The 21,645-nt window shown below is 52.5% G+C and overlaps 1 protein-coding gene across 1 annotated transcript in view; it reads left to right on the forward strand.

The window, feature by feature from the left end:
- Nucleotides 1–5,660: 5,660 nt before the first annotated feature.
- Nucleotides 5,661–21,645, forward strand: part of LOC309840276 (guanylate cyclase D-like) — a gene marked incomplete at its 5' end in the record, with an annotated part of 35,047 nt that continues 19,062 nt past the window's right edge. The window contains 10 exons of the mRNA XM_082682359.1: nt 5,661–6,363; nt 8,912–9,207; nt 11,230–11,584; nt 15,273–15,357; nt 16,030–16,126; nt 16,211–16,339; nt 17,724–17,804; nt 18,348–18,524; nt 18,758–18,914; nt 19,194–19,343. Of these exons, the coding sequence (XP_082538485.1) occupies nt 5,661–6,363; nt 8,912–9,207; nt 11,230–11,584; nt 15,273–15,357; nt 16,030–16,126; nt 16,211–16,339; nt 17,724–17,804; nt 18,348–18,524; nt 18,758–18,914; nt 19,194–19,343 (2,230 nt within the window). The remainder of the gene's footprint in view (nt 6,364–8,911; nt 9,208–11,229; nt 11,585–15,272; nt 15,358–16,029; nt 16,127–16,210; nt 16,340–17,723; nt 17,805–18,347; nt 18,525–18,757; nt 18,915–19,193; nt 19,344–21,645) is intronic.

The raw sequence follows: 21,645 nt of genomic DNA on the forward strand, positions 1-21,645 counted from the left end.
CCCTCTGCACCTTCCTCCTTCCCACACTAGCTCTTGTGCATGCTTTTTCCCTTAAATAAATAAATAAATAAATCTTTAAAAAATATTATACTGAATGCTGAAGAGGATTTGGTGAAATTTGTATACCTACATTGTTATTTGGTATGAACACTATTTTCTCTAATTATGCAACTTCTCAAATACAAGCAAAGTAGGAAAAATAGTTATAATTAACTCAAGTACAACCACAACCTATTCAAAAATTAAGATATTTTCATACTTCATTTATCTCTCTCCCTTTTGTATGTCCCAAACCAATCCCAGACATCATGTCATTTCCCTCTATATAATTAGAATATGCAGAGTTGAAAACAAATGGCAAATTTCTTTACATAACCACCTTGCCATTATTACACTTAAAAAATCTTTAGAATAACCATGTATCAGCTATTGCTCAGTCCATATTCAAAAATGTCCCCAATTATCTAAAGAATCCATTACAATGTGAAGCAATATGTAATGAATACCTTAAAAATGTTCCTATTCTTTGATCTAATATGACTATTCCTGAAGGTTTATCATAAAGAAAAATGCAAAAGATGATAAAGGCATGATACCTATTAAAGAATTATTCATAATGGTGAGAAATTACAAACAACTCAGATATAGTATAGTATATGAATCATGATACATTCTGGAAAACACAGTTCTTATCAGTACATCAATAGTAGGAAATTAGAGTAAGAGAATGATTACAAAGATGCTGGGATATGAAGTAGTTTAGACATTGGCAACAGCAGGAAATCTCTACCACTCCTACTGGGGGAAGGAAAAGGGGGGAAGGAGGTGGTAGAACCTGAGCCCAGAAATTGGAGTCACATCAGGAGCAGTGTTTGAAGAGGCCAGGACCAGAGAGACATAGCCATTGCTGGGATACTTTCCACATGTGGGGGTGGGAGTAGGTGATCTCCGGTTTATCTCTTTCTTCTTGCCTCCAGTTCCCTGTGAGTATCTTCTATTGGCTAGATCCAGCCAGAAACCAGAGACAAGGGATGCTGGGAATGAAGTTTTCAGGGTCAGACCTCTGTGGGGCAGAAAGCCCTGTCTAATCTCCATATTGGGAGCCCAGACAGGTTTGGGAAAGTCAATGAATGGATCTGAGAGCAAACAGGCATAAGTCTGGCACAGCATCGAGGGCCCTAAAATCCTTCCAGAAAAAGATTAGGGCTAAAAATATCCAACAAAAAGTTAATTACTAACTTATGACACACCCACCCAGTATGTTCCTTGACCATTGAGGTTACAAATATGAAGATTTTGTAGCAATATAGAAAATCCTTATACTGAATTATAATACAACCTTATTACCCTTCTTTACTTTTTCTTTTTTTATACCACCTATGACTTTGTAAAATAAAAAATAAACCTAACTATTTATCATGTGTATTGTTTGTTGATGCCCTACTCTTGCTAGAAAGTTAGCTCTGTAAGGGGGAAAATTTTTTTACTTTGTTTGTTTGTGGATATATCTTAAGTGAACAGTTCCTGAAACACAGTAGTTGCTCAGGAAATATTGTTAGTATGAATTGAGGGATGTGAAGAAAGCAAAATACAACACCCAACCTTATAAGGTTGTTGTAAGAGTTAAATGAGTTGGGATCACTAGCACGTGGTAAACACTTCGTGTACTTAGTAAAGGTCAATTTCGCCTAAGTAGGAGAGAACAGGTGGAGAAGGAAGAGTTGAAAATCCACTGGACTGTGGGATCTAGTTCCATAAAAGTGTCCACCCCCAAAAAAGAAGAAAGAAAAATCACCATTATGATCCCAAAGAATCAATGTGGTATGATGAGCAGAAGCTTGGATATGTAGCTGGCCCTGCCACTTACTAGCTCTGTGCCCTTGGTCAAATTACCTAACTTGGTACTATTTTCCTTATCTATTAAATGGGAATAACAATAAATCTGTCTCACTGAGTTGTATAAATACTGCCCAGTACAGGGCTTGGCACATTACTGGATGCTCAGTAATGCTAATTACTTTAACCTCAGCCCATCCTTCCTTCCCCCCGGGAGTTCAGGCGGGGGTCTGGAGCTGTCCGGAGTGCTGAAGACATCCTCCCTCTCTCCCTCTGTTCCTTTGTCCTTCATTCCCTCCTTCCTTTCTCTGCTTGGCTCCCCAGAGCCCTAGGGTTTGAATAGATCGAATTTTCCAAGTGGCTTCTTCAGGCCCCTGAGGGGGATAAGGAGGAAATGAGCCATATATGAGGCACTCATTGGGCAAGCAAGAGCCCTGGGAAGCTGACAGGCAGCTGGAGATAGAGTGTTAACCATGGAAGCTGTGGTGGGAATGGGGGTTCCCCCGATCAGAGCCTACTTGGAGAGCTTAACATCTGAGACCCTGATGCAGCAACCTTAGGATCCACAAAGATACAAAGATACAGTGAGCACTTCAATGGCACAGCATGGCAGGTGGGTCTTTAGGGAGCTGCCCTCAAGGAAGGCAAGAAGGGTCAGGTTTGGGGCGATGTCAGAAGGGTGACCCTTGGCTACAGGAGCTGAAGGGGCCATTGCTCTAACAGGAGTCCTCCATCCTTCTTCCTTGGGTTCCTATTACCTTTTTTATTTTGCTCATTTGTCTTTTAATGCAGCCAAAGGCATCGTCATCTTTTTGGGTTCTACTATGAGTTGACTAATTCCATGGGCTTGCTCTATAAGCCAAACGATCTGCTCCTAATCACTGGCATCCATCTCCTAGAGTTTAAAAATACAAATAGTTTTCCCCAGGTGAATGTTGAATTAACCCACTGTGCTGGAGGTGGGAGCGCCAGCAGCTCACACACTACTGGGGGAAGGGCTGGGACATGGGACAAAACTTCAGAGACAAAAATCAACCATCTCCTGATTTTTACTGACACCTAGAGCATTAGAGCTGAAGGATCTTTGGAGACCTACCTCTAAACTAAGCCCTCCCTGTACAGATGGGGAAACCAAGGCACAGAAATGGGCATGGGCTCTGTTCCACAAGTCAGCAGCAGAGCTGGAGCTAAAAGGAGCTCCAGGCCCAAGTCCTCTCTGAGCCCCTGCATGCCTTCAGCTGTAAGATTCCTGGGATTCTGAGTGTGGTCAGAAGGACTGTGGGGCTGGGGAGCCTGCTGCTATTTTGTGGGACTGAAAGAAACCCATATGCCTCTGTACCTCAGTTTCTCCATCTATACACAGAAGGGCTGTTTTAGATGTTTAGCTCTTCAAGATGTGATGTTCTAGGTGTTTGATAAAATGGTGATTTTTGTCTTTGGTTGGGAGGTAGGAAGTCAAGCTCCAGTTTCAACTCAACCCTAACTTTTGGTGAGAGTTCAGACACACTCTTGTTCCCCTAGAGTCAGTTTCCTCCTTTGAAGAAGAGGGTAAAAGACCTCTTCTCGGGGCCTCTGAGAGGACAAGGCAAAGTAGTGGATCACAGGTGCTTTGGAAAGTACAAACTAGGGGGCTAGGTGGCTGTCATTAGTATCAGGCTTGTAAGCTTATGTTTCCAACCGGAAACAATTAGCTCTCTCTGAGCCCAGAGCAAGCCCAGCTACTCCAGAGGGGTTCATCCCAAGTGGTGGCATTGCTAGGAGACCACTTGGCACATGATGACAGAGGAGGAGGGAGGGCACAGAGTGCTCCTCAGAGGCTGGGAGGAGAGCAGCCCTCCCCAAGTCCCTGAGCCCCGAGCTGGGAGAACTGTAGTATCACAGGCCTGAGGGGCTCAGGTTTGGCCAGCACTGCCAGCTGGCGACTCTCACAGGTAGGGAGGTTGAGGCCTCAAGGAGAGCAGGGGCAGAAAGTCCCTGTCCAGCTCTTTTCACACCACAGTACCCCTGCCGCTCCTCAAAGATCCCGAGATGGTGATGGTCATGACAGTGACGGTGCTGGCGATGATGAGAAACTATTCCAAGTAAGTACCCACTTACTTCCACTTCTACTTACTACTTATTTACCTCCCTACCCCAGTGATATCGCCATCGTAGACACTCGAAAAGCATTTTAGTTTTTGTCACAATATCTGCTGGATAGCTATTTTCATCTCCACTTTACAGATGGGAAGATGGAGGACAGAGAACTTAAGCGACTCACCCAGGGTTAGGGACAAATGAGTGATAAAAATCAGGGTTTATTTAGCTGTGTGATTCCAAGGACCTTCTTAATCCTCTGCACTGAACATCATTTCTTTCTTTCTTTTTTTTTTTTTTTAAAGATTTAAATATATTTATTTGAGAGAGAGAGAGCATGAATGGAAGAGGCAGAGGGAGAGGGAGAGAGGCTTTCAAGCAGGTTCCGTGCTCACACAGGGCTCGATCTTACCACCCTAAGATCATGACCTGAGCCCCAAAACCAAGAGTCAGACACTTAAGCAACTGTACCACCCAGGAGCCCCTGAACATAATTTCTAGGACCTCTTCTGCAAAGACCATTGCTGTTGGCATTGAGAAGGCATCCCTTACTCTCCTGACCTACACTTCCAAGTGTAAGCTGCTTCCATCTCGTCTCCCCTGGGAAGCCCTCCATGAGCTCACAGCACCTCCCTACAGGTCCTGCCTACTACCAGCACTTGCGGTCAGCTCTTCTCTTCGCCGGAACCCACCTCCCTATCGGCCCAGCGGTTTCTTAAGAGTAAGATTGGATTTTATCCATAGGGGGCCCCCAGAGTGGAAGGCTGCTGGCTGCACGAAGCAGGTGGAGGACTTGGCTGAGGGCCGTGACTGGGGAATGGGCCATGACCAGGCTGTAGGCAGAGGGTGGACATCAAAGTCCTGGGACAGTGGGATGGAGTTGGGGGGGTGCTTTAGTCCAAATGTCTTCGTCAAGGAGATCCTGTGTGGGCTGGAGGATGAATGGGAGAGACTTGTCCTCATCCTGGCTCTCTGCCAACTCTATCCAGTCTCCCTTAGTTTTCTCATCTATACTATGGAGATAGAAAGGCCTTTGTCTGAACAGGGTTGAGCAGATTAGAGAGGGGGCTGTGCATACACATTGTAAGGCACCCCAGAGTCCAGCAGAGTCAAGTGCTGGGGGATGGTGTTGGGCTTGAAGGGATGGGGGCAGGGGAGGCTCAGAGGGGGACCGGGGGACTGGCCCACCTGGGTGGATGAGTGCAGGAAACAAACAAATAATAGGGGGAGAAAAGCAGGATTTATGGAACAACTAAGTACCAGGAACTGTGCTAAGTGCTTCATGTCATGCCACTTAACTGTCACAATCCCTCCATAAAGTAGTCTTTGTTTCCCACATTTTTACAGAAGAGGAAAATGAGGCTTAGAAAACTCAGAGATGGGGGTAGGGCACCAAGAAATGGGAGAATAGGAGCCAGGGCTGGCCAGCTCTGACTCCCGAGCCCCCACTGAGGGACCAAGCTTCAGCCCAGGACCTTACTCGGGCGTCACCAGGCTGTGAGCCAGTCTTGGGGAGGATGTAGGGCCCCTAAAGGGGGGGGCAGTCTTCAGACATCATGGGTCCAAATCCCTCCTTTTACCAATGAGGAGGCCAAGGTTCTGGGGAGAGGTGCTGTTTGCTTCAAAATCATGCAGGCAGTAATGGCAGAAAGTGTCAGAAAGCAAACTTTATTCTTGTCCCCCTTTCCCAGGACTCACAGGGGGGCGTGTACCCTGAAGATTGGTGCTGGGCGTGGCTACGTGGGAAGATGTGCCTGCCCTCCCAGGGCCCGTGGGGGGTCACTGTCCATCATCCAAGGACAGCCTTTCCCCCTTCTCTTCTCTCTGTGGTGCTTTGGAGTGCCCTCCTGTGGGCTGGCTCCCTGCCCGATCTGGCCCTGGGGGCAAGGACCTTCACCTTAGGAGTGCTGGGCCCCTGGGACTGTGACCCCATCTTTGCCAAGGCCCTCCCCAGTGTGGCTGCCCAGCTGGCTGTGGACCAAGCCAGCCAGGACTCCTCACTGGTGCTGGGCTCGAGGCTGGTTTCTGTGGTCCTTCCCACAGGCTGTGACACCCCTCATGCCCTGGCCACATTCCTGGCCCATAAGAACACCATAGCTGCTTTTGTGGGTCCCGTCAATCCTGGTTACTGCCAAGCAGCTGCTCTGCTGGCCCAAGGCTGGGGCAAGACCCTCTTCTCTTGGGTGTGCGGAGCTCCCGAAGGAGGAGGGGAGCTAGTGGCCACCTTGCCTTCAGCGGCCCACGTGCTGTTGTCCATCATGAGACACTTCGGCTGGGCACACGTGGCCATCGTGTCCTCCCACCAGGACATCTGGGTGGCCACAGCCCGGCAGGTGGCCATGACTCTCAGGACACATGGGCTGCCTGTGGGGCTGGTGACTTCTCTAGGACCCGGGGAGCAGGGGGCCACGGAGGTCCTGGAGCAGCTCTGCAGCATGGACAGCCTGAAAAGTAAGTGTACCTGGGTGCCGTTCTCCTGTGGGCAGCCGGACTTCCTGTAGCTGTGAAGAGACTGGCCTGAGCCCTGGATGGCAGCCCTGCATTTAATCTCTCAGCAGCCCTGTGAGTGAGTCCTGTTGAGCTCTGCACTTTGCAGCTCAGAGAAGGTGTGTAACTTGCCCGAGTCACACAGTTGGCAAGCCGTGCCATTGGATTTTGAGCTCTGATTCAAGCGTTAGTTGTGGAATGAGAGCCCAAAGTTTCCTTGCTTCTTGCCTAGTACCCTGAAGGAAATGAGAGGGTAGCAGTACTTGAGCCAGGGAGGCAACTAGAGTCAGAATCACTTTTTTTTTTTTTTAAGATTTTATTTTTAAGTGACCTCTACACCCAAAGTGGGGCTTGAACTTATAGCCCTGAGATCAAGAGGCACATGCTTCCCCGACTGAGACAGTCACTTCTTGCCTTTCTCAAGCCCCTGTTGTGCTGAGTGCTGGGTCACGTAGGGGAACAGGACAGACAGGGAGCTCCGGACATGACTATGGGATGGAGAGACAGGTATATAAGCCTGGGATTATGACAGAGAGTTCAAGACCATCTGAGGGAACAGAAGCTTGGAAAATCAGAGGAGAGTTGGGGCTGGGCCCTGTGGGTCTGAGACTTCTTGGGGGAGGTGGCAGATGCCTGTGTTTCAGGAAGTAGTCAGGTAAGGAGAGGTATGGTGCGTAGACTGTGGGGCAGAGGCGGCACCTGGAAAATTGAAGGGACTTCAAAGTTAATCCAGATTGGGGTTATTTCAAACTGTGGCGTGTGGCCCATCGTGGGGGTGGGGTGTCAAGAAACTAGCGAATCAAGACGAAAAGTACAAAGAAAGAAAGAAAGAAAGAAAGAAAGAAAGAAAGAAGGGAACAGAAAGAGAGAAGAGCAGAACTGAGTACAAGAGAGAAATGAGAATGGCACAAAGGTGGCAAGTATGAGAATGTTTTGCAGGCAGCAGGGGAAAGTGTTGTTTTCTCAGAGACTCCTGACTGCCACCCCCCACCTGAGGGAACTGCAGCCCACGCCTGAGGGGGGAGGGTGGGCAGCCCACCAGCTCGTGTGGCCGCTCTGAGAGTTCATGCCAGGTGGACAGCAAGATCTGGCCCCGGGGTGCCTGCTGCCCATTAGGAGCAGGACCTCACTTCTCTGAGCCGAGTTTTCCAGTGGGTGAAATAGGGATCATTACAGCCTCATGACATCATGAGCAGCAGCTGCTTGGGGCTGAGCGCTCTGAAAATACGTCATTCAGCCAAGAGTCACCAAGCGCTGCCCTGGACCAGAGCCTGGCGGGGCTTGGGGGACGGGGGGCGGGGTGCAGTGGTGGGGAGAGAGCACCCAGGCCCCAGCAGTGAGGAGCTATGGTCTGGTAGGAGGTGCTTTGTTTGGGGCTGGGGAGGGCTTCCCAGAGGAGGTGACACCAGGGCTGGGCCCGAGAGGAAGTTAAGGGAAGGCGGCAATGAGGAGGAAGGTGTTCCAGTGCAAGGGAATGGAGTAACGGGACGATGGGACTAGGAGAATGGACAGCTCCGTTGTGCGTGACCTGAACACAGTGGCAGTGGTGGGGGCCATGTCATTAGACTCCTTCTCCACCCTTGTTGCCGAGTTTTGAGTTCCAACCAAATTGCCGGCTTTCAGGAGCCAGAAGGCAGAGGGGTTCAGGGCACATTCTTTGGGGTCAGATTGCCAGAATCTCTCTGCTGGCCCCACCTCTTACGAGCTGTGTGACCTCAGGCAACTCACTAAACCTCTCTGTGTTACGGTGTCTTCATCAGCCACATGAAGCTACTACACCCTCTCCAACCCAGTGCATGCTTCCTCCCAAGTTGTGGGTATCAGCTTTCCCCTGTGGGCAACTGCAGAACAGCACCCCCAACTTATCACACAAAGGGCTTTTTTGTGTGAAGCCAGAGTAAACACAGGGCCAAAGAGATGGGGCAAAGGAATCCCTGGTTCTATTTCTTCCTGGGCCTACTGAGTGAGTCTCTGAGCGTCCTCCCCACTCTGCTGGGGCAGGGCGCAGGTGGCTTGTGGCCCATGGCCCACACAGCATGGCCGCCCAGGGGCTCAGCAGAGCCCAGGACTCTAGGCTCTGACTTCCACATGACCAGAGGGCCTCAGACGCCAGCAGGGAGACCCCCAGCCTTCCTAATTGGCTCTGTTTTCATGGATTTTCTAGAGAAAAGGGATTGTTGCAGCAACCTGAGTGGGTGGCCCTTTGTTGGCTGAGGTTCTAGCCCTGGTCAGGGACCCAAGTGGAGAAGAGAGGAAATATACAGGGGATCACTACCTTGGGTAGGTGTGTGAGACACTTGCCTTGGGCAAGGGCTCCCTTCTGTCCTGGAGGCCTGGGGACAAACCTGGCTGCCAAGGTCCTATCTCCTTTGTGAAGGCAAAGAGGAATGTGCTCCCAGTAGGAATCAGACCTGATTGCTCAGAGCAGCTCTCTAGGGCCACAGACCCTGGGCTGCGGGGAAGGCCTACAGAGGCAAGCCTGTCACTACTCCCTCCCGCCCCCTGCCTCCAGTTGTGGTGCTGTGTATGCACTCGGCGCTCCTGGGGGGCCTGGAGCAGACCGCCCTGCTGAGCCGAGCGTGGGCCCGGGGCCTGGCAGACGGAAGGTTGGTCTTCCTGCCCTACGATACCATGTTGTTCGCCTTGCCCTACCGCAACCACTCCTACCTGGCCCTCAGTGACAGCGGGCCCCTGCGTGAGGTCTATGACGCCGTGCTCACCGTCAGCCTGGAGTCTGGCCTCACAGACAAGTCCTTTGAAGCTGCCGTGGCCAGTGGAGAGGCGGCCACGCACTTGGAACCAGAGCAGGTGGGTCTGTCCAAGCCCTCACAGGGCCCGGAGTGCGGGGCTGTGGGCGGTTATGTGCACTCTTCATGCACTCTAGGCCTTCCTGGTCTTGGTCCGCCAGCCACCTGCCCGATTCAGCCCCACATGACCTGTCCCTTACTGGACAAAGTGTCCCTGCCTAGTCCCTAGGTGCACTCGAGCCATCTCCAGTTTTCTCTGTCTCTCTGTCGTCTGTGTGTGTCTGTGCATGTGTGCGCATGTGCTTGCTTGTGTGTGGGTGTCTATTAGACTCTCTTGGCCTGCTTCCTCAATTCTCCCTCTCCTGTGACTTTTTGCTTCTATTTTTCTATCTCCAGCTCAGTGCCTACAATTTTCCTTTCTGGCCCAGCTGCTCTTCCTCTCACAGACATTCTCCCTCTTCTTCCTCTGCATCGCCTAGCACGTTGTGCAGATCAGCAGGCGAGATGCCGGGGTGTGGGAGAATGGGAATGTTTTCTGGAGTCTCTGCTGTGAATCTGAGGGGGGCCAGCAGAGCTGGGAGCGTGAGTGCTGGCTCGGCTTTGGCATACAAGAACTCCGCTGCTTGAGTCCCCCTTGGGATGTCTGTTTCTTGGTGACAAGAAGACAGCAGGGTCTGGAGGTGGTGACAGGAATGTAGAGGCTGATGGAGGGCCTTAACAGGAGCCATTCATCTGACAATTGTGAATGGGGTCCCTCTGCTCTGCCCCTGGGTCAGGCGTCAGGGACACAGCGATGTATGAGGCAGACCTGGCGTTCAGGCAGCTTCCATTAGGGCAAGACAGATAATAGCCAAGCAACCATACAACTGAATTCAAATCGTGATAATGTTGCCAAGAAAAAAAAAACAGAAACAGGATAAAGTGACAGAGAGTGGCCGGGATAGAGAAGAGGGTAACAGGAGTTAGGACAAGCAGGGGAGCACACTGTGAGGAGTTAGCCCTTGATCAGAGTCCTGAATGGGAAGGAGGCAGCCAGGGTGCAGATCTGGGCGAGGAGCACCCAGGCGGGGGCAGTGTCAGGTGTAAAGGCCCGGAGGAAGAGTGAGCTTTGGAGGCTAGAGGAACAGGCAGAGGGCGTGGACAGGCTGGACTGTCATGTCACATGGGAACAGGAGTCTGAGATAAGCTTGGGGCATGGCCAGGGGGGGTATTTTATGCCAGTCAAGGAGTCTCAACTTATAAGGGAAATGGGAAGACACCAGCAGGTTTTAAGTAAGAAATAATTTGATTCATAGGTTTTTTTGTTTTTGTTTTTGTTTTTTAAGATTTGTTTGTGAGAGAGAGAAAGAGCGAGAGAGAGAGAAAGAGAAAGAACAAGCAGGAGGGGCAGAGGGAGAGAGAATCTGGGCGGGCTCTGTGCTGAGCCATAGCCCGACCCGGGGCTCGATCCCATGACCCCGAGATCTGAAACCAAGAGTTGGCCGTCCAACGACTGCCCCACCCAGGTGTCCCTTGATTTATGGTTTTTCACAAAAAATTGCTTTGGTTGCAAGAGTGGCCTGAAGAAACCCAGATGAAGCAAGGGGGCCTTTTAGGAGGCTCCCGTGTAGGCCAGGTGAGGGTGAGGGGGCTTGGACCCAGATGGCAGGAGCAGAGGAGGAGCAGTCAGTTGGGCTGGGAGTAAGTTCTGAAATAGAACCTAAAAGATTCAGTGATGAACTGGAAGAGAGAAAGAGAGGAGTCGGGAATCAGATCTAGACTGGAGACAGCAGGCAGGTGGTCGTTCCATTTCCCAGATTGTGGGAGGAATGTTTGTGTCGCAGAACCAGACAGAAACCTTGAAGAACAGGAGTTCCGTTTTGGACGTACCGGGCAGATTGGAGGTGCCTGTGAGATGTCAGAGTTGGTGGTGGCCATGGAGACTGTCAAATGGCTGAGCGGGGACTGAAATCCCAGTGGGACCACAGAGAGGGCTGTGTGGGGGGCAGGGTGATAATCCACAAGATTGTGGCTGGCAGGGCTTAGAGATGTCTGGGAATCTGTGTCATGGGGTTATGTGGTTGAGGGACCTTCTCTTCCACAGGTGTCCCCTCTCTTTGGGACCATCTATGATGCGGTTGTCCTGCTGATCCATGCCCTGAACCGCTCTCAGAGCCATGGGGCCGGGCTCTCTGGGGCCCACCTGGGGGACCATACAGGGGATCTGAACGTGGCTGGCTTTAGCCAGAGGATCCGGACGGATGAGAAGGGCAGAAGGCTGGTTCAGTATGTCATTTTGGACACAGATGGTCGGGGAAGCCAGCTGGTCCCCACCCACATTCTGGACACAGGCACATGGCGAGTGCAGCCCCTGGACAGGGCCATACACTTCCCAGGAGGGGCCCCTCCAGCACGTGACTCCAGCTGCTGGTTTGACCCCGATATGCTATGTGTGAGAGGTAATTCATCACCCATCCATCCATCCATCCATCCATCCGTCTGTCCGTCCATCCATCCAACCATCCATCCATCCATCCATCCATCCATCTGTCCATCCATCCATCCATCCAAACATCCATCCATCCATCTATATCCATCTATCCATTCTTCCATCCATCCAACCATCCATCCATCCATCCATCCATCCAACCATCCATCTGTCCATCTGTTCAATGCATTTTTTTTCCTTCCTGGAGTGCTTGCCACCTTGCCAGGTTAAATCTCACCTGTCTTATCTGTCAGGGCTGGGGCCTCTCCTCTGTGATCCCCACAGTATCTTTATGTTCAAAGGGTGTGTGTCCCACGCTGGAGAGGACTGGTGTCATCCATCCCCCAGACTAGCAGGTAGCTCATGAAGCTGCCTTCATCCAATTGCTTCTTTGCCCCTTCTCTTCCACAAATGCTCCCACGTGTCAGGCACTATGCCCAGCCCTAGGGATAGAGGAGTGAACTAAATGATGTCCCTGTTCTTGTAGAGCTGATGTGCTTGAAGACCAGCTCCAGGGCCTGCTTTTCAGGGGCTTCAGTCTGGTGGCAGAGATGGAGATAGCTGAAAAGGACACAGCACAGTGTGATCAGAGCTGTGAGCGGGGAAGCCAGGGGCTGATGAAGGGGGATCTCTCTCCTTTGGGCTCCATCAGCCCTGGCTCACAGACCTCACCATCTAACAGGTTTCAATTCATTCATTCAACCAATCAATCAGCCAACATTTATTCAGCACCCGCTGTGTCCTATGCTCAGTGCCGAAAACCGAGGGTGCGACGACAGAGAAGACTCCTGCCCATGGCCAGCAACCGTGACGAAGCTCTCTGATAAAGGGAGCAGGGGAGGGGCAGGTGCTCTGAGTCAGGGCTCCGAGGGGGTAGTGGTGGGGGCCTGAACAGCAGCACCGGCCAAGGGATGGGTCTTCTCCCAGGAATCCAAAAATGACAGCTCACTCTCTAGCCCAGGATTGTCATGATCATCTCTAATACAACAAATCAGGCATCATGGATGGAGAAACTAGATGCAGGGGCTTTGGGGAAAATGTGTTCAGGGCTGCTGCTGACTAGCTATATGAACTTGGGCAAGTTAAACACCCTCTCTTGTTCTCCATGTCTTGTGTAGAAATAGGAACAAAGACCTAGCACCCTCCACTGCTTGTCCTTGCATGACGGGCAAGGCAGAGCCTAGGAGCAGGGCTTGTGCTTTGAGGAGATGGGAAGGGGCTACGTGGTCGCAGATCCTCAGTGAAAACTACTCCCCCAGGGGGCATCTAGGAACCCTAGGACTGGCTGGACTTGTCCCGTCCACTGTTGGCTTCTCCACTGCCTGAGTCTCACGGGTCTTGTTGGCAAGAGGACGTGCCATGTTCTTTGTTTTCTCTGATTATCTGTCTTGAAATGTTAACCTTAGAGAGCCAGTCATTCATTCACCCCTCCTTTCAGGCTCCGCTGCCTTCCTTGACTCTCTTTGGCAATAAGATTCCTTGAAATGGCACCCATGCTAAGTGAACTAAATGTCACTTCCCCTCTTCTCTTGAATCCTCTCCACTGACTCTCTCCACCCCTCTTGTACCCTCTTGTAACAGAAGCAGTCATACTGAGGCTACCAATGGCTTCTGCAGGGCTGAGACCCAGGGCTAGTTGTCAGTCTGTGCCTTGCTGGGCCAGGGAGGGTCAGTCCCTCTCCCTCCTCCCCGCTGCTCCATCACTTTCCAGGTTCCCTGGCTCGTGCTACTTCTTGGTCACCTTTTCTGTTCTTCTGCAGAGCTGGCCTATTACCACCGACACCTGTAGGCTCGGTGCTTTGAGCCTTTCTGTGTTCCCTCTGCACTCACTCCCTTGGCATCTCACCCATTCTTGTGGCCCCCAGATTGACCTCTACAGACTTGTTGACTCCCAAACTCTGTATCTGTCCCACCTCCTACTGGACATGTCCAGTAAGATGCTACCTGGAGGTCTAGTTGGCATCTCAGACTTGGTGTATTCTGAACCTGAACTCCTGATCTGGCCCCCAACCTGCCTCCCATCATCTTCCCCATTGCAGGTCACGGCCCCCCCCAACCTCCCAGAGGCGCAGGAACCTCTAACCTCACACCTCGCATCTGATCGGTCAGCAAACCCTAGGGTGTCCATCTTTAGAAATGGCCCAGAAGCAGAGCGGTTCATCCCTCCCTGGCTCTGCCCGGCCCAGGCCCTCATCATCTCTCATTGCATTGCTACCCTGCTTCCCCCCTTGTCCTCGTACAACCCGGCAGGCTGGAGGATCCTTTGGAAACGTGATCAGATCTGGCATGCCCCCAGCCGAACCTGTAGAACTTGGCCTTATCCGGAGTCACGTTGTTGGAATCCTGGCCTTGGACTTCACAGCACCCTGGCCCCCTCAGCTCCTTGGCCTGCCTTCCTCCTCCTTTGCCCTGCCCTCCCTTGATCACACGCCTCTGCTCCTGCTTCAGAAACTTGGCACTTGCTGCCCCCTAGGCCTGGAATGCTTTTCTGCTGCAGGCTCTATGCCTGCTCCCTCATTGCCTCCAGATTCAGACTCAGAGCTCAGCCCCTGGGAGCCTGGGAGGGAGTCAGGTTGAAGCCGTGGTTGGGAGGCCAGATGCCAGAGCAAAACTGCCTGGCTTTGAACCTGGGCTCTGCTACTCACAGACCATTCTTTCTCTCTGTTTTCTCTCCTACTAAGCTGTGGTCATGACCATCCCTGCTTCCAGAAGTCACTGTGCAGAATAACCAAATGAGCTACAGAATAGTCTCAGAATAGGTGCTGAATGCAATACAATAGTGTAATTGCCTTGCAAGCTATTTGCTGCTGTTATTATGTCAGACTTAACTCAGACTGGGGACCTCTGCAGGGGGCAGACAGCAGTGCTCATCCTCCAGTGAGTGAAGGAAGGGAGGAGGCAAGGAAGGAGGAAGGGACGGCCCCTTCCTGTGGCAGCAGAGGCCAATGTCCTTTCTCCAGAACGGCGCTGGGCATTTAGCCTCCTTGCCAGTCTAAGCTGATGCCAGGGTTGCCCAAGATAGCCCTTCCAACCTTGCCCAGTGATCCTTAGCAGCCTCTTTATATCTAACTCCTGACATGAGGGCTGAAGATTTGGATTCAGCCTAAGGAGGGCTCTCCTAACAGTCAGAGTGAAGGACAATAAGACCGGCTGCCAAAACAGGTAGTGAGTGGCCCATCCCAGAGGATAATGTAAGAAGTAAGACAGCAATTGAGAGGGGTACAAAATTTGTATGCAGCCCCATCCAGGCGCTGTGTTGAGTGCCAGGGACAGTGAGATGAGTAAGACACAGGTCCTCCTACCCAGCTACTCTGTCTAGTGGGAAGGGACCTAATATGCCAGGAGACAAGAGACCATAGTATGATCAGGACTATAATCGGATCTGAGCAGGGTCCATGGGGACCTGGGTACCGGGAGCCCAAGAACCCGGACAGAAAACACTAGGAATCAGTATTTGTGTGTGATGACCAGCGCACAGATAGGACATTCCCACTTGGAGGCCATTCTGAGCCTCTTCCCCTGGGGAGCGCCTGGGGTGGGGTTTGTGTTTCCATTTCCCAGAAAGGTCAAGGGGGAGGCTCAGGAGCTGGGGGAAAGGGGCCACTCTCCTTTCGCTGTTGTTACTGTTAGGACTCACATGCGCCCTGCTCCCCCAACAGATGCCCAGTCCCCTGGCAGCCTCCTGGCTTTTGCCCTGGCCTGTCTCCTGGTCCTGGCTGGCGGGGCCCTCACGTGTCTCATCAGGTAAGACTCTGTCTACCCTGGAGCCTCACTCCACCCCTTGGTGCCCCCCCCACCCCCAGGGTGTCTCTTCCTTAGGCACAGTTCTGGCCATCCGCAGGAAACTTTCCTATCCTCCTAGGACCTCAGGACCACCCAGAACTCCTGTCTGTCCTAGAACCTTGGTCAGCACCCTGTCAAGGCTGGGGTGCCTCCCGAAATGTCCATTTGAAAGCTGGGGAAGAAGCCTAGGACTTCCCCCAGGACTGTCCCTTGCTGAGCTTCAGGCTATGAACATGGACAATGAGGGCTTGACCAGGATGGCTCCCTGGGCCCTTCAGCGTTAAAGACAATTCTTCCTGGGTCTGAAGTTTTCTGTGCTCCCTGAGCCTTAGCCATACGTAGGGGGTCTAGGGCTCCACACCCCAGCCCTCACCCTAGGCTCTGATCACCCCAGAAAGCCTCCAGGCAATTTGGAACTTGTGAACTAGGGACCAGCAGGCATACTAGGCCAGAGGGCAAACCCTGAGCTGGGGCTGAGGGCCTCTTTAGGAGGAAGTGCTCAGCGGTGCCCTCCCAGCCCAGCGGGGGCTGCTGAGGAGAGGGCTCCTTGGCAGTGCAGGTCCAAGGGGGCTGGATCAAATTGGGAGTGACATGTGTATCATCTGTCCACCCTGCACTTTCTCTGACCTCCAGATTGGGCATCCAACAGCTGCAGCTTGTGCGGGGCCCCCACCGGATCCTGCTGACAGCCCAGGAGCTCACCTTCATCCATCGGCCCCCGAGCAGACGGGTAGGTGGGGCAGGCCCCGGGCTGGGTGGGCAAGCCACTGATGGAAGTCTGGCCCAGGCCTTTGACCATGCCTGCTCCCTGCAGAGGCTGAACATGGACAGCCTGAGTGAATCAAGGAGTGCGGTGGACGGCGGAAGCCTGAGGTCGGTGGCCCAGGGGTCAGCGAGGAGCCTGCCAGCCCCCCAGGAACCCAGCAGTGTGGCCGTTTACCAGGTGAGGGCTTCTGTCACCCCAACGTCCAGGCCTGAGGAGCTGGAGTCTGGGAGAAGGAGAGGGCACCCACAGCCTCTTGGGGCTTGGTATGCCCTAGTCCATTATGGAACGGGAAACTGAGGCTTGAAGAAGACAAGTGACTTTCCTGGGTCCTACAGAAAATCAGCGGCATGGTAGGAGTGAAAAGCAAGTCTCCCAGCTCCCAGTTTACATGGTTTGTGACTGGACCTTGGGAAGTACCCAGATCCTGGCCACGTGGGCCTGAGCACTCCGGGCATGGGCCCACCCCAGGGTTTCTCTCATGGGGCCAGCCTGGGTCACCCTCCTGCCTCTTTCAGCAAGGGACTGTGAGATTCCAGGTCCCTGAGGTCCAAAGGTGTGGGCCAGCACCCAGCCCCAGACTCTGCCTCTAGGCAGAGCCTCGCCACCAGCCGATAGGAAGGCTGCGAAGTCAAAGATTAAACCAGCAGGATTCTAAAGTTGCTGAGGACACTGTGGCTTCTCAGCAGCTGGGTTTTCAAGATCGACAATTCACTGGTGCTCCCATCCTCATATTCTGTGACTCAGGGTCGAAGAGCTGGGCTAATGAGTGACATGAGGCTCACGCTCCTTCTTTTCCACCTTCTCTCCAGCAGAATCCCGCCTTTTTTCTTTTATGCTAAAAGGAGGCTTTAATGATGTACACAGCATGTTTTGTCTGCTCCTTTGAGTTAACTGATGGGCCATGTGAGGCTAAGGAGGCAGAAGCCCATCAATGACAGAGGACAAAGGGCCAAGGCTGCAGCCAGATCTGGGCAAGGCCAAGGCGAGGACAGAGCCCTGGGCCAAAGCTTCCTTCTCTTCCATCCTCCCCTCTCCTACAGACCCTGGGTCAAGCACCTCCCACCCTACTCACTTTGCAAGCTTTGGGGTGTTGTGGGTACCTGAGGTCTGTAGAGTAAAGCTAACCTTGAGATTGGGAACTAACATGCTTTATATACACCAATTGTTAGCCTCTAAGGTGTCCCTCATCTGCCTTCACAGATGGCCTGGCATCTTAGCTGCAGGGTAGGGCAGAGATGGAACTGAACCTGCCATCCTCTCCCACCCCCAGTGGGTAACATGAGGCTCAGAGAACCAAAGTCACACATCCAAGTTCACAGAACTAGACAGTGGCAGGGTTAGGACTGAACTCAGGTCTGTCAGCCAAAGCCTGGCCCCTGGCTTTGCCCACCAAAGTGAAAGTCTAGCCTTGGTTTCCACCAGCCATGCTCTGCCTGGCTTGGAGCACACAGAAAAGAATAAATTTATGGGGAAGAAGCAAGGCCAATAGACATGGAGAGATTTACCCAAGGTCACAAAGCTGGGGACCAGCAGCAGTGAACTCTTGTTCTTCCTCAAACAGGGAGAGTGGGTGTGGCTGAAGAGGTTTGAAACGGGCACTGGCCCTGAGCTGCGGCCCAGCTGCCTCAGCCTCCTGAGAAAGGTAAGACTTATTTACTCATGATGTTTCCACTTGGCTTTTCACCTGCTTGTTCACTGAACCATCATCTGTCCATCCATCCACCCATCCATCCATCATCCATCCACCTATCCGTCATCCATCTATCCATCCATCTTCCTTGATCCATCCATGTGTCTATCCATCCATCCATCCATCTATCCATCCATCCATCCATCCATCCATCCATCCATCATCCATCTATCATTCACCCATCCACCTCTCCATCATCCATCTATCCATCCATCTTCCATCATGCATCCATGCATCCATCCATCCATCCGACCATCCATTCATCCAACCACCCATTTGTCCATCCATCATCCATCCATCATCCATCCATCCATCCATCCATCCATCCATCCATCCACATATCCATCCATCTATCCATCCATCCAACATTTCTGGTGCCTCTCTGTGTTCTGCCCTGTGCTGGGTGCTAAATACTGGAAGCCCAAATGTGGACTGTACCTGGTCCAGCCTTTGACAAGCACTTGGGGGCTGGTACTGTGCCCTTTGCCCCAACAGATGCGGGAGCTGCGGCATGAGAATGTGGCTGCTTGTTTGGGCATCTTTGTGGCCCCTGGGGTCAGCGCTCTAGTGCTAGAGCACTGTGCCCGGGGCAGCTTGGAGGACCTTCTGCGGAATGAGGCTCTGCGGCTGGACTGGACGTTTAAGGCCTCTCTGCTGCTGGATTTGATCCGTGTGAGAACCCTCCCTGGGTTTGGAGCTGGGGGGCCATGCAGAGGGCAAGGAAATAAGGGATGCTCAGATTTCCAAGACCTGGTCTCTTTCCACTTTGTCTAAGAAAAACTTGAACAGTGTGGGAAACAGTGAGAAGAGGCAGGAAGGGTTTCTAGGGTCTGTGGGATTCGGAGAGGACCAGGGGCCCCTTCCATTCATCACAGGCCTACCGGACAACCATTACGTCCAACTAGGGTATGCGCTATCTGCACCATCGGCATTTCCCCCACGGCCGCCTCAAGTCCCGCAACTGTGTGGTGGATGGACGCTTTGTTCTCAAGGTTACTGACCACGGTTATGCGGAGCTCCTGGATGTTCAGCGGGTTCCCCGGCCCCGGCCAGCCCCAGAAGGTCAGCTTGCGGGTAGGCAGGGGCCACCAGTAGGTTCTGGGGCCTCTGTTTCCATCGGATGCTTATGGGGCAGGTGTGGGGGTGGGAAAATGTCCAACCTTCCAGCACTTCCCCTGGTATGACCTTGAGTTGCCCTAGGCTCCTTGCCTGGGAATGGGGAGAACAGAAGCACCCACATCCTCCTGGGCAAGGACAGCATATGTGTCAAGTGCCCACCCATCCCTGCCCAGCTTGGAGGTCAGTGGGTGAGGACAGTGTGGCCCTGCCCTGTGACTGCAGAGTTGCTGTGGACAGCTCCGGAGCTGCTGCGGGCGCCAGGGGCGCCTGGGCGGGGCACCCTCAAAGCAGACATCTTCAGCATCGGCATCGTCCTGCAGGAGGTGCTGACTCGAGGCCCACCATACAGCTCCTCGGGCCTCTCTGCAGAAGGTACAGCACCCCTGTTTTCCTTCCATGGCCTTCCCCTGGCTGGGGTCCCCATGGTGTTGGGGAGCCCAGTGGCCATCAGGAAATCCAGCCCTGGGAATAACCACACAGACATGCTTGCCTGGTTTGACAGTGAGAATTGAGTTTCTTTGTCTTAAGGCAGGCAGCCTTTGGCAGCTCTTCCGAAAATGGCAGTGACCAGCTCCAGGGCTGAAGACACTGATTTTGGGGAGAAAACCTCCACCCCTTTCTACCTCTTCCAGGGTCATCGCTGCATCTTTGGGGGCTCATGCTCTAACCAATCCCTTGCTTAGTGGTGACTTTGTGCTTCTACAGACCTCAATTTTCCCTAGCTGCTTCACTTACTTACTACATGACTTGCCACAAATCACCTCCCCTCTCTGAGCCTCAGTTTTCTTATCTTTGAAATGGGGTGAAACAAAAAAAATGGGCCAGACATCTGGCCCATGTCAGATGTGGCTGGGCTGGGCTGCTCAGTATTTGGGCTTGCTTCTCTGCCCACGTGCGGCTCCTTCAAGAGCATCTCATCTCCTTCAAGGTGTGCAGGACCCACACTCACACCTTCCCCATCATCCCCTGGTCTTAGACATTTTCTTCTCTGACCCCAGTGCCAGGGTCCAACTTCAGAATCATTTCTTCCACTTCTGTGTTCCCTGTCAGGGTGAGCCAGATCCTGGGCTATTCTTCTAGCTGTCCCCCTGCTGCCTGTGTCTAGTCCCAGGGACCTGTCCCCACAGATGGCCTGGCATCTCAGCCGCAGGGCAGGACAGAGATGGAACCGAGCCTGCCATCCTCTCTCACCCCCAGTGGGTAATCTTTAACTCACGGAAGGCCTGGCTCCCTTCCTTTCTCCACCAAAGCCCTGCTCAGTGAGTAATGAGCATTCCAGGCCCCAAATTTATGAGGTGGAGGAGTGGGAAGGAGAGGAGCCTTTGTCAGGCCATTTGTTCAACACCCCTAGCAGTCCGGCCCTCCACATTCACCCACCAGGAGAGGGGAGACCAGCCAGTTGGAGTGTGTGAGCCTGGCACCCAGGGCATGGCCCCTCGGGCCTGGACTCTGTGAGGTTTCAGGGGAAGGAACCAGGCCTGGAACTCTTGGACGATCACCACTGGATTGGGCTGCAAGCCCAGGCCCTGCTACTTCCTGGGGCAGTGTGTGTGTGTGTGTGTGGGGGGGGGGTGACTTCCCTGGGCTCAGGGAGGAAAAATGCAAAGAGCACAGGCACTGGAGGAAACCGACCTAAGCCCTAAGCCCAGCTCTGTGCCAATCTGCTTCATAACTTTGAGTAAATCGCTCTTAGGCTCTAAGCCTCAGTTTTGTCATCTGTAAAATGGGGGGACCATGTTGCCTGCCTCTCAGAGTGGTTGTGAGGGTTCAGTGAAATTCTTTAGACAAAGGGCCTGACACCTTGTAGGCCCTTCATAAATATTTGCCCAAGTGGTTTTAAGGATATGATGATAGGGGGAACCCACATTCTCACCTGACTTCCCAATTTAGATCCTCCTTCTTCTTAGAAATAACATCTTCTCAAGATCCTGTATGTGTGTGTGTGTGGGGGGCTCACCAGCAACTTCCAGAACTCTGTCATGTGCATTATTCCCCTGGACAAGCTCGTAGTTGGGGAGGGCAAGTGCATTCTTCAGGCAAAACTGAGTGAGGCTCAGAGAAGGGAAGGAACTTCTAAATGGAAAGCAGTGGGTCAGGGCTTTTGCCCTCAAATCTTCTGGAGTCACCCATGGAGCATATTCCAACAGAGCTAGGCATGGCTGGTAAATCCTGGTGAGGCCTTGGGTGTGGACAGCAGGTCTGGAATGGTAAGGGAACATGGGACCTGGCCTGGCCTGGGGGGTAATTTTCAGCACGTTCACGTCCGAGGACTCCATTTTAATGGCAAAAACGTTTGGAGCCTCACATGCTGCTATTTGATTTTTAATATCCACTGACTGAGACAATACCCGAAGACAGAATCTGCTCTGAAATCAGCAACACTTTGAAAGGCATTTGTATTTTGAAATGTATTCATCACAGCCTCATCCAAAGACTTCTGCAAATGAGTTGTATGGGTGTGTTGTGTATTATTGATTCCGTATGCGCACACTTATTTGTAAGCATGTACAGCTTTCTAGACCCTGTACCCAGAGGCCCTCAAGAGTCTGAGGACTGCGGGCTGGAAGCCTCTGGGCAAAGAAAATCATGCCGGAAGAGGTCAGGCTCACATCAAGAGTTTGCTTTTTACTAGCCCTGTAGCTGTAGGGGAGCCACTTCACTCCCAGGAGCCTCA

Source organism: Mustela nivalis (genome assembly GCF_964662115.1).
Source record: "Mustela nivalis genome assembly, chromosome: 9".
NCBI lineage: Eukaryota > Metazoa > Chordata > Mammalia > Carnivora > Mustelidae > Mustela > Mustela nivalis.